This window comes from Gorilla gorilla, chromosome 5 (genome assembly GCF_029281585.2).
Source record: "Gorilla gorilla gorilla isolate KB3781 chromosome 5, NHGRI_mGorGor1-v2.1_pri, whole genome shotgun sequence".
Taxonomy (NCBI): domain Eukaryota; kingdom Metazoa; phylum Chordata; class Mammalia; order Primates; family Hominidae; genus Gorilla; species Gorilla gorilla.
Genome location: NC_073229.2, coordinates 155,356,893 through 155,369,878, shown reverse-complemented (window position 1 = coordinate 155,369,878; position 12,986 = coordinate 155,356,893). Strand labels below are relative to the sequence as shown.

The 12,986-nt window shown below is 37.4% G+C and overlaps 1 protein-coding gene across 11 annotated transcripts in view; it reads right to left on the bottom strand.

Moving 5' to 3' along the window:
- The window catches only part of AKAP7 (A-kinase anchoring protein 7), a 152,670-nt gene that overhangs the window by 121,910 nt on the left and 17,774 nt on the right, over positions 1–12,986 (bottom strand). For all 11 annotated transcript variants that reach the window (XR_008681146.2, XM_055391893.2, XM_055391892.2 and 8 more), the window contains one exon: positions 6,271–6,410. Coding sequence is in view for 10 of the 11 variants with exons in the window: in XM_055391893.2 (XP_055247868.1) it covers positions 6,271–6,410 (140 nt within the window). In the remaining variant the exon portion in view is untranslated. The remainder of the gene's footprint in view (positions 1–6,270; positions 6,411–12,986) is intronic.

Sequence of the window (12,986 nt, the reverse complement as noted above, 5' to 3'; positions counted from 1 at the left end):
AAGATCAAGGAGGGGTTAGGAGGAGAAGTAGCTAGAAAGCAATGGAATACGGAAAAAGACCAAGAGATGTACAAGGAGTTTGTCCGTTTATGAGAAGGGGAAAGGGGAGAAGTAGAGATGTGGTCATGGACTTAAGAACTGAAACATCAAGGGAAGATATTTAAGGGGATTTTCAGAAAGTCTAACCAATGCTATGGTTTGAATGTGTCCTCCGAAGTTCATGTGCTGGAAACTAGACCCCCAGTTCACAGTGTTGTGGGGTGAGGCCTAACGAGAGGTGTTTGGGTCATGGGGGCACTGCTCTCATGAATGGGTTAATGCTGTTACTGTGGAAGTGGGCTTCTTATAGAAAGATGAGTTCAGTCCCCTCTTGAGCCTGCTCACTTGCTCACTCACTCTCTCCTTGACCCTCTCGTCTTCCACCATGGGACAAGAGCAGCAAGAAAGCTCTTGCCAGATGCTGGCTGGCTCCTCAATCTTGGATTTCCCAGCCGCCAGAATTGTGAGAAATGAACTGCTCTTTATAAACTATCCAGTCTCAGGTAGCACAAAATGGACTAAGACACTATGTAACAGAACACACTTGCTCTCAAAAAAAAGCCTTTAGTATAAGTCCACATTACTCCACAATTATTTTAAAGTTGAATTTTTGCATTGCCAAACTTACAGAGTTGCATTAAAGATCATATTAGAAAAGCTATATGAAAGTACTTTGTAAGCTCTTCACCATTTGCCAGATACATAAAGTACACAACAGCGCCAATATTATTCAAATCAGTGGTTTTCTACCAGCGCAATTTTGCCTCCCAGAGGACATTTGGCAATACCTAGAGACATTTTTGGTTGTCATAATTGGATAGGGGATTGCTACTTGCAGCTAGTAGGTAGAATATTTGCATTTGCATTTTCATACTAACTTAGTCTTCATTCTAACTTCAATTATTAATTATATGTAAATTCAGGGCAATGTTCAAAATTCCATCCATTTGTATATTCCACATTCTTGTGAAATGTCTCACATGGTAAAATAGTTTTAGACCATTAATATCTTTGAATTATCCAGTAGCATATAAAATTATATGTAAAATACTTTACATATACTGTAAAATACTTTAAAGACTATTAATTTCTCTCAAGTCACATAGTATTTACGCAGGATTAGCCTCAAACTTATGAAAATTTTAAGGTTAATCTTCAAGCAATATATTTCTAACAATGCTTTGATTCTCCAGATTAATTTATGTATTTCTTGATATAACTGTAATATTTTTCATGCTTTTTATTCTTAATTACATTCTTAAAAAGTAAAAGAAAAGAAAAACACTTTAGAGTCTTCTTTATGTGTCATATTTTAAAAATACCAATGACATCAAAGGCCAAACGAAACTAATTTTTACTACCATTATTTAAAATTCTATAAGGTCATTAAAGCTTATCTGTCCCCATAATCCCCAGCCATTGGCAGTGCTGCACAAAGCACATTTTTAAAATCTAATACTATGAAGTCAAATTCAAATAAGACAGTGACAGAAAATTGTAAAAATAAAAACTTTACTTAAATCTTAAATATTTCATTCACTGAGTAATTTGAGTTAAGAGAATAAAAGCTGATATTCATCTGCTAAATATCACCACTGTCATATTCCATATGCCTAAAAATAATGCAATTAGAAAATTTGTTTTCATATCTTTTAAGCTTTCTAACTGAATCAAATCATATATGAGTTCAAAGGAAATGCCTTAAAGTTAGCATGCCTCTACATGAGAGAGGAATGCTAGGGAAAATGCCTTTGACCTCATCTTTTGATATTGTTCTTGGAATTTTCCTAAGCTGTTATTAATACAAATATTGTTCCCAAATTTGTTGCCTCATTAAGATTTATTAGAATTATCACACTAATTTGCTACCTAATTTTTCTTTCTTTTTTTTGCTTGTGCACAACTATAAAAAGAACTTGAAAAACTGATGATATAGCAATAACTGGAGTAAAAGTAAAAAAATCCTCAAATAAAGAATGTTCTATATCTACCAGTTGCCTAACATAACCATGATGACATCAAATACTTTTACTATTATTTTCCAGAAAAGAACTGAATGCACTAATCTATGTCCATATCGTCCTAAGACCAGTAATTTTCACATTGCAAAATTATGCAAAACATAATTAAATGTAACAAATGCCTTTTAAAATCCCTGAAGAGGCTGGGCATGGTGGCTCACACCTCTAATCCCAACATTTTGGGAAGCTGAGAAGGAAGGATCACTTGAGCCCAGGAGATTAAGACCAGCCTGGGCAACATAGTGAGACTTCATCTCTATTTTAAAAAAAAAAGAAAAGAAGGAGATAAAATAAAACTGCTGAAGAAAATCTTTTTCTTCCATTAGTATATTTTTAAAACATAGGAAAGAAAGAAAAAAAGAAAGAAAGAAAGAGAAAATAAAACTGCTGAAGAAAACCTTTTTCTTCTATTAGCATATTTTTAAAATATACCAAAAAAGTACCAAAAAAATTAATACACTCCTAATTTCAATCAGCTTCTGACTGTTCCTTAATTTTTTCAATGTTGATTCTTACTACCTCTCAAAAGAAGGCATATAAAACAATATATGGGTAAATCCAGCTAGAATTAATTAAACAATTCTAGCCATTTAAGAAACATTTAGGATTTACTGTACCCCCATCAAAATGTTTTCTTCTTTTCTTTTTAAACTAACATGCAATTGAAAGTTAATGGAAACACATATTTTCATATACTTCCAATTAGGATATTTGTATGCAGCCATCCTAATCCATTTTCCAATTCTATTGCTTAAAATATGAAATCAAGATTTTCCACTAATAAAGAATTCCAAACCTCTAAGAATGTGTTTAAAATCAAAGACCAGTGGAATTCTGGATACTTTTTTCTTTAAAACTAGATGCCAACACGTAGAGGCCAAAAGTAGAGCAACTCATTGTGAATGTGCTAGCTTCCAAAAGCTTGTTTGCAGGTCACTTAATTGGAACTTGGAATACAGTCTTCCATTGAAACAATGTTATAAATGCTAATTCTTTTCCCAAGCCTTCCCACAAAAGCTCATAAGTAGTTTAAAAAGAAAATTAACATTAGACACTTTAAAACAAACAAACAAAAATGTGCTCATGTAGAAGATACAAAATATAACTCCTAATCTTGCCTGATTCCTACATCTCTTCCCCATATTTGTATGTAAGCTTTCTAAGTGATTAACTACAAATAAGTCTCTTGAAAGGGAAACATTACATTATTTGGTTTCAAGGTCACTTGAAACCTGCATTTCCCTCTATTATAAGTTATCCTACCTCCTCCAAAACCAGTAACTGCTGTTGAACCTGTATTATGAAACCACCATTACATTGTATTTATTATTTTTAAGTGTTCTGGTTATAACTTGGAATGACAGAAACACGCTTTTGCCATGAAACAACAGCAGAGAGAGAGAGAGCGAGAGCGAAAGAGCGTGTATGTGTGCGCACCTACTCTTGAACAAACACCAGTCTAGGTATGGGCATGCACTAAAAACCTTGTGAGGAAGACAAGTGTCAAGTTGCAAGGATGACAAATGACATACAGAAAGCTGTGAAAACCTTTAGCTGACAGGAGTGGGGCAAGGAAAGGGATAGATGACCTAGACGAGGTGGTCATGGGTAGAGAGGTTTGAGCTGAGATTCCGGCATTAACAAAACCAAGAGGAGCAAAGAGAAAGCTCCAGCCAGAGAAGGCTTTTCCTGGGGCCAAGGGAACCTGGCAAGCCCAAGGAAGGGTAGAAGAGCTCGGGCAGAAAAAGCAAGGGCTGAAGGAGAGACGAACAACGACAAAACCTCAGAGAACATGGAAAAGAGATTGTCTTTATCCTATCGATGGGAAAATCCTGAAGTATATAAGCAGGTTGGTGACATGGCTATATTTGGGTTTAAAAAATAGTCATCTAAAGGAGGTATTATCACCCACCTCATTTTACACCTGAGCAAACTGAAACTTGAAAAATTTAGGTAACCTGACCTACACATGCAGCGGAGTCTGTGACTCAGCTGGGACTAACAAGTCTGTCAGACCCAAAGCCTGCACTCTTTCCAGCATCTACACAACTTTACAGGGGTAGAGAGGCAGAAACAAAGGCTACAGCAGGTTAAAGGATGAAAACTAAAAGCTGCGGACAGGACTCTCATCCCCTTTCTCCCTTCACCTTTGTGATGCAAAGCCTAGAAGTTAGTGGTGAAAGGAAAGAATTTTTTTCTCCTCCTTCCTCTCAATCCCCTTCCCCACCTTCCCTATCCCATCAGCACATCATCCCATCAGTCTTCTCCGGAAGGGGTAAGAAGCCATAACACAGCTAGGAAGGGAGAGAGGGCAGACATGGGGGTGATGCAGAGATGCTGCTCAGTCTCCCCTAGGAGTAAGGAATACAGGTGAAGGGAGAAGCAGAAAATGAGCGGCCTAGGGAAAGCGACACCCAGAGGTGTTCATCGAACATCTAGATTGAGAGACTGTCAAATCAAAATACAGAACCTGGATTCTCTTCCAATCACAAATCATGTGTCCGTAGGGAAGTCACTTCAACTGTCTGACATTCAGTGTCCTTAGGACCTGGCTTCTGTCTGGCTGCTCATGAAAGCAGCAGCACCTCTCACTCCCTGAGCTCTTCTAATCCCCATAGGTACACGTGATCCTAAATTTCAAACCAAACAACTTGCAAGTATTTTAATAAAATGTATAATTGCTGATTACACTAACTTTGTATTGCCTAAACACGTTTAATGACTATTGCACTAGGACCTTTAATTTTTTTTTTTTTTTTTTTTTGAGATACAGTCTGGCTCTGTCACCCAGGCTGGAGTGCAGTGGCGCAACGTTGGCTCACTGCAACCTCTGCCTCCTGGACTCAAGCAATCCTCCCACCTCAGCCTCCCAAGTAGCTAGGACCACAGGTGTGAGCCACCATGCCCAGCTAGTTTTTGTATATTTAGTAAAGATGGGGTTTTGCCATGTTGCCCAGGCTGGTCTCAAACTCCTGGGCTCGAGGGATCCCTCCACCTCAGCTTCCCAAAGTGCTGGGATTACAGGCATGAGCCACCACACCTGGCCCTTATTAGGACTTTTAAAAAGTATTCCTCAACCAAAGGAATCAAATATGTATCAGTAAAATCAGAATATGATTCTTCAGTACATCAAATCTAAAATCTTATATGGCTAGGTAACTCTTCTCTTGTTATGTATATCTTCTCCTCAGCTAAACTGTGTCTCACAGACTAGATACTTCCTAGAATGACCCAAAATAATTTATTTTTTCTTTTGATATTTATTTCTTTCATTTTAATTTTGATTTGATTTTTAACAATTTGTTAGCATTCCCTAGAGACATTCTAGTTAAACAAGGGGAAAGGCAATGTGGAAATGTGCCTGGTCAAAGAGATTATCACCCACAATCAAACAGCAATTCAAATCTGGCTCGTAAATTGGGCCAAAGGGTAAAAACAGTCTTCCAAGTGAGGTGTTCTTTCCTGAGGGATTTTAATTCCTACCTCACCGCTTCAGTGGTTGTAATGAGATGCAGTAGTTTTCTCTCTCAGGGGTTTCTCAGTATGAGCTAACTGGCTAGTTCCATTTCCTATTATTTATTGCATTAATTTTTCAGATTTTAATAGATTTTTACCAAGTTTAATGGTGCAATATTAAGTTGTTACAATACTGAGTAATTTTTTAAAGAAACTATGTTGAAATAATCACTATAATAAACAAGATTAAGCAGCAAGAAACCCCAGTTTACCTTCCCAACAGAGATCTCAGAATCCTCTTTTTTCAACTGGTCACTTCTCTCTACTTCCAAAAGTTCCCTCAGATAAAATGAACAAACACTTGCAAATGACCTTGACATGCCATCTGGCAACACTTTTTCAAGTGGATTTTGCAAAATTACCATTTAAATATGATTGTCTAAATATTTTTGGAGGCTGAGGTGGAAAGACTGCTTGAGTCCAGGAGTTCAAAGCTGCAATGAGCTATGACTGTGCCACTGCACTCCAGCCTGGGTGCCAGAGCAAGACCCTGTCTCAGAAAAATAAATGATATTTTCCAAACCTGTTGTTTAAATACATTTCTATTACTTAAACAGAAATATTCCCTGGACAGTCCTGCTAAAATGCCACCAAATACTCTTAAAAGCTGAGAGCAAGTGGGCTAATAAGCATTTAGTGTACTTTAAATTTAGAATAAAATTTCACAGTAAAAATAACTTTTTAAAAATAGCACCTCTTTGTTGGTGATTGGAATGGACAGGAAATAGTTGGGTTGATAATCTTTTCTCTTTTTTTTCCTCTTCTTTACTTGATCACTCTTGACCCATTCATTTTCTTGACTTCTCTTCAAATTTATTTGAGGTTCATCAGTGACTAGAGGAAAAAAGTCAAACAATACGTCTAATACATTTAAACAAAGATAATACAGTCAGAAAAAAAAGCAAGCAATATATAAGTAGCAATCATTCATCAGTGTCATTTTCAAACCTAAAGCAGGAGTTTGCAAACATTTCTGTAAAGGACCTCATAGTAAATAGTTTAGGCATTGCAGATGACATAGACTCTGCCGTTAACTACTCAACTCTGCTGTAGACAAAACATAAATGAGTGGGTACAGTTGTGTTCCTGCTTTATTTTCAAAGCAGGGTGGTTAACCAGATTTGGCCTGACGGCCATAGTGAGCTGACTCATGATCTGAAGCACAGCTCCCGGCACCACAATGTTCATAACACTAGGAAAGATCATTTCTTCAACCATCCTGTATAGGTATGTTTGTAACTTCTAGGGTATAACCCCACTGCCACACAAAGTTTTGGTCTGGGGCCACTGTCACACTATAAACTATTTGTTGCAAAAATTAAGAGAATGCTTTGGAAACTTCCATAGCAATGGGGCAGAATAATTTGGTCTGCTGAATTTTGATTCCTACTTTGTAGGTCTTTTCTTTTATTTCATTTTCTAATAATTTCATTTTTATTGTATTTTACAAAAGTATCCATTGGCAACAAACAGGAAATTTTTTTAAAAAAACTGATCCTTGGCCAGGCTCGGTGGCTCACGCCTGTAATCCCAGCACTTTGGGAGGCCGAGGCGGGCGAATCACGAGGTCAGGAGATCAAGGCCATCCTGGCTAACACGGTGAAACCTCGTCTCTACTAAAAATATAAAAAATTAGCTGGGCGTGCTGGCGGGCACCTGTAGTCCCAGCTACTCAGGAGGCTGAGGCAGGAGAATGGCATGAACCCAGGAGGCAGAGCTTGCAGTGAGCCGAGATGGCGCCACTGCAGTCCAGCCTGGGCGACATAGGGAGACTCCATCTCAAAAATAAAAAATAAAAAAATAAAATAAAATAAACTGATCCTTAACAAAAGGTAATTTGAGAAGCGTTTACAATACCACTTTTTAAAGTAATCCTTGTAAGACTCATTTACAACATCTAACAATTCTAATTACGAAGCATGCTCCCAGAAATAATTACTAAATCTGTGTGAAATGCCATCATCTTTTTTTTTTTTTTAACAGATTCTATCAGGGCTTCCATATGCATGCAAAACTACAATCCATTAATTGAGCTTCCAAGCCATGTCTTCTTGAATAGTAGTTTACTGTTCAAAATACAGTTCCCCTGCAGGGCATGGTGGCTCACACCTGTAATCCCAGCACTTTGGGAGGCTGAAGCAGGAAGACCACTTGAGGTCAGGAGTGTGAGACCAGCCTGGGCAATAAGGTGAAACCCCATCTCCTCTAAAAATACAAAAATTAGCCAGGCATGGTAGCACACGCCTGTAGTCTCAGCTACTTGGGAGGGTGAGGCACAAAATCGCTTGAACCCAGGAGGCTGAGGTTGCAGTTACCCAAGACGACGCCACTGCACTCCAGCCTGGACAATGGAGTGAGACTGTCTCCAAAAAACAAAACAAAACAAAACAGAGTACCTCACAGAGACTTTGTGAAAATTCAGATATATTTTCTGAGGTGTTATTTTGAAAAAGGAAGGAAAGAACCACTTTACCTTACATTCAATCCTATTCGGTTAGTTTCATCTTTGGGATCAACTCTAATAGACCACAGTAACTGCCTGCACACAATGCCTTAAGAAGGATTGTGAAAAGAAGTCTGGGCTCAACCCACAGCCCAATGCCTGTGTGCATATGCAACCCTGCTTTAACTGAATCCCTTATTTTACACATGATAAAACAGAAAAGCAGAAAAACTTTGCTACTGTATCAAATTGCTTCTCTACTGAAGTTCTGCACAACTAGTTAATATTACACACAAAACCACAGAGCAAAAATAATTCTTATTCTGTTTCTCTTTGAGATATTAATAGTAAACAATTTTAAGTTAATGCCTCAAATAGTATTTTAATGCTAATTTCTAAGAAAAATAGTACAGCGTGTTTAAAATTAAAAAGCTAAGAGTGTGTAGAAATAGATATGTTTTCTTTCCACAACATATATTTGTAAGACCTACAAAATGGGGTAAACTAAGAGCAAGGTGGCCTGGGCAATATATCTGACCATATCATTATGAATTAAGGCAAAATTATCTGGTGTGTTCGTGCATCTATTTCACCACTATATTTCTCAACAATATGTCTAATGATTAATGTGGCTAATGATAGCTCTTCATGATTAGCGGATACACGTTTAAAATATAAATTATTATTAGCTTCTTTTACACACCTAACCTTATCAGAACTTTACAGATTTTATTACTAAGAAATAGTTTGTAGCATTTTTATCTGTGTTATAAGAATTATGTGAGTTGTCTCATTCATGATGCCATTGGGTTTTACTTCTTACGTAAGAGTTTTAATACAGCAAATCAAATCAATATATCATTGGGCTGCCTGCAATTTTACACATCTAAGAAAAGGTCCTACATCTAACTGCAGTAATATGAATATACTAATTTTAAACAGAAGCAACAAAATATGCTAATGAAGAACACATCTATTTTAAATCCACTTCTAAATACATTTCTAGCCCACCACCACCTACTGTTAATAAATTAGTACTCTGAAAATGAAAGCCAATTTTAATATAGTTGGAACCAGAGCACCTGGGTTAGAATCCTGGCTCTCCTACATACTAGCTGTGTGACTGTGTGATTTTAGATGAGCACATAAACTCTCTTTATTCAGTTTCCCTGTGTAATTTTAGAATAATAATAATAGCTACTTCATAGGATCTTTTTGAGGATTGAGTCAGTTAATACATAAAAACATTTAGACCACTTCCTGGTACAAAGTAAACACTATTATTAGCTATTATAATTATTAGATAATACTCAGAACTAAACATAATTAGGAAGCTAAATCTGTATCTGCTAAAGAACATTTAATAAACTCCAGGCTGGGTGTGGTGGCTCATGCCTGTAATCCCAGCACTTTGGGAGGCTGAGGCGGGCAGATCACAAGGTCAGGAGATCCAGACCATCCTGGCTAACACGGTGAAACCCCGTCTCTACTAAAAATACAAAAAAATTAGCCAGGCATGGTGGCGGCCGCCTGTAGTCCCAGCTACTCGGGAAGCTGAGGCAGGAGAATGGTGTGAACCTGGGAGGCGGAGCTTGCAGGGAGCCGAGATCGCGCCACTGCACACTCCAGCCTGGGTGACAGAGCGAGACTCCGTCTCAAAAAAAAAAAAAAAAGGAAACTCCAAAAAGAAACAGATGATTTATAAACTCTCCATTGTTTTTACTCATCCAGACCACTTGCACCTTCTATGAGTATGGAAAATGAAGAGCTGCCCTGAACAGTTCTTTTTTTGTTATTTTTTTGTTTTGTTTTGCGATAGGATCTCACTCTGTCACCCAGGCTGCAGTGCAGTGATGCAATCATAGCTCACTGTAACCTCGAACTCCTGGGGCTCAAATGATCCTCCCACCTCAGCCTCTCCAAGTAGCTGGGACTACAGGTATGCACCACCACAGCTCATTAATTTTTCATTTTTTGTAGAGGTGGGGGTCTCACTATGTTGCCCAGGCTGGTCTTGAACTCCTGGGCTCAAGCAATCCTCCCACCTTAGCCTCCTAACATGCTGGGATTATAGGCATGAGCTACCACACCCATCCCTGAACAGTTTTTTAAATTAAATATAATGTTGAAAAATAAATTTCAAAAGCAAGACCCCCTTTTTTTAAAGTAAAATTACAAATCAATTCTAAATAAGTCCCTAGCGTCCATCCCCTTATATTTCATTGTCCAAATCACCACACAGGGCTAACCCCAAGCAACACAGGATGCTGGGATGGTGAATCTGGCAGCTATCAACCTGTACTGTACTGGGAAAAAAATACAAAAGATAGAAGAGGCAACAGCAGTTGAGAAAATGACTAGTACTGTGTGTTTCAATTTATAGAGGCAGCACTGGATAGTGAAAAGGCCAATGACCTGAAGACTAGATTTCCAACAAGCATCTTTTAATTAAGTAACTTAATAGGTTTATCTGAGAACTTAAAAATCTTACTAATCCTTGGAGAAAGAGCTGATTCCAGGTCTGGAGCATACAATGTATGAGAGTTCTGGAAATTCAAAGACTCCTAGGGTCATATGAGAAGATCTCTAAATTCAATTTAAATGTCTTCTCATTGGCCAAAGATGGGACAATTTGGGCACCAAACAGAATAAACTTCAGTGGTGTTAAATACATCAAATATGCTTAAATCCATCCATTCTTAATGATACTAAAAAAAATTAAAGCCAAAAACTCACAGGTCACCTTTGGAGGAATCTAGAGAAACATGATTCTAAATATCTGATGATAACAGAAAAAAGTCAAGCATTTATTCCATCTTTCCTTATAACCAAATAGTCATATAGGAAATTAAATAGCTAGCTAAGGTAAAGTTCTTTATAGAAATTTCAAGCTAATTCATGCAAAAAGATAGTTAGAATACCACCATTTCAAAATGCTTAACAAAGTAAGAGATCAACCCAATGACCATCAATGGATGATCCATTAGATGGAAGGCTGATGGGGAACTTTAATAATAGATACTTTAGAGTAATAAGACCTGAAGCCACTGACCAATCTTAAAGTTGCAAAAAGGCAAGACAAGCAAACATTATTTGCCTACTGATATCACACTATAGGAAATTCAAAATACTATCTTTGGCCAGGCACAGTGGCTCATGCCTGTAATCTTAGCACTTTGTGAGACCTAGGTGGGAGAACCACTAAAGGCAAGGAATTTAAAACCAGCCTGGGCAACACAGCAAGACCCCATCTCTACAAAAAATTTAGAAATTAACCAGGCATTGTGGTATGCACCTATAGTCCCAGCTACTTGAGGTGGGAGAATCACTTGAGCCCAGGAGTTCGAGGTTACAGTGAGCTATGATCATGCCACTGTACTCCAGTGTGGATGACAGGGTGAGGCCCTGTCTCTCAAAAAGAAAAAAAAAAATACTATCTTTGGAACATTCTTGCAAATGTCAGAAACTTAATTAAGCATCTTGATCTAACTACCAGTTTACTAGAAGAGACAGAAAAAAATTTTAAATGACCAGAATAGCAAAACTTCTACACAACCTGATTTCTTCAACAATAAACACACACATACACATACCCAAAAGGAAAAAAGGAGATGTATACATGAAAAGAGACTCAAGAGATGTGTCAATTAAATATAGTGCATAGATTTTGGTAACTAATTCAAATAATCCAGATTTTTTAAAATTATGACATAATCAGAGATTGTCTTGCTATTTGATGACATTAAGAATTACCAGTATTCTTTGGTATAGTAAGGATATTTTGAATTTTTTCTTAAAGATTCTTTACCTTTTAAAGAAACATACTAAAGTATTTACAGATAAAGTAATATGTCTGGGATCTACCTCAAAATAATCCAGTAAAGAAGAGGTAATGAATACATGAGGCTTCTTTTCCTATTTTCTCTAATATATGTTTGAAAGTTTCTACAATGCAACATTAAAAAAAAAAACCAGGGACAGGGAGGAACGTTTAGACAATCTCTCTCTAGGGGGTCTCTTCCAGTTCTAGCTTTCTGTGATTTGTGGTAAAGGTACTAACTGTTAACACTTGTACTAATTATGACAATTCGCGGTGATATTAAATAATGGATTCAAGATTGAGACTCATAAACCTACCGTCTAGGTTATTTTTTTCCCAAATTGCAAGCATCAACCCACTAGTGGGTTATGAAATCAACTTATAAGATAATAAAAAACACTTTTTTTTCTGAGGCAGAGTTTTGCTCTTGTTGCCCAGGCTGGAGTGCAATGGAGCGATCTCTGCTCACTGCAACCTCTGCCTCCCAAGTTCAAGTGATTCTCCTGCCTCAGCCTCCCGAGTAACTGGGATTACAGGCGCCCACCATGCCCAGCTAATTTTTTGTATTTTTAGTAGAGAGAGGTTTTCACCATATTGGCCAGGATGGTCTCGAACTCCTTACCTCAGGTGATCCACGTTCCTCGGCCTCCCAAAGTGCTGGGATTACAGGTGTGAGCCACCACATCTGGCCAATAAAGAGCACTTTTTAAAGAATGGAATGGAATGGGACAGAAGTCATGTAGACAGTATACTGCTCACAGTTAGTATAAGTATTGTTTTATGAAAGTTTTATTTCCATTTTTTGCATACACCGTTTATTGGGTGGCCATGTATAGTACATTCCTTACTGTGAAGATATATAATCATTTTTTCTGTATTTTACTCACACTCCAATATGAACAATACTAAAAAGGGGGACAGAATTAACACAGTATTTCAAAGACCACTGACACTACATTGTTTTCTACCTTACCTATTTAACACTACCTTATCTATTTAACACTAAACTTTCTTCCCATCTGTAGCAACTTATTTTTGCCATTTCAAACATCCTATAAATCCATTTTGCAGAAAAAAAAAATCATAATCTCTCAAGGTAATGGTTATAACATATAACAACTCTAACCATTCTGGTATCAGGAGAATG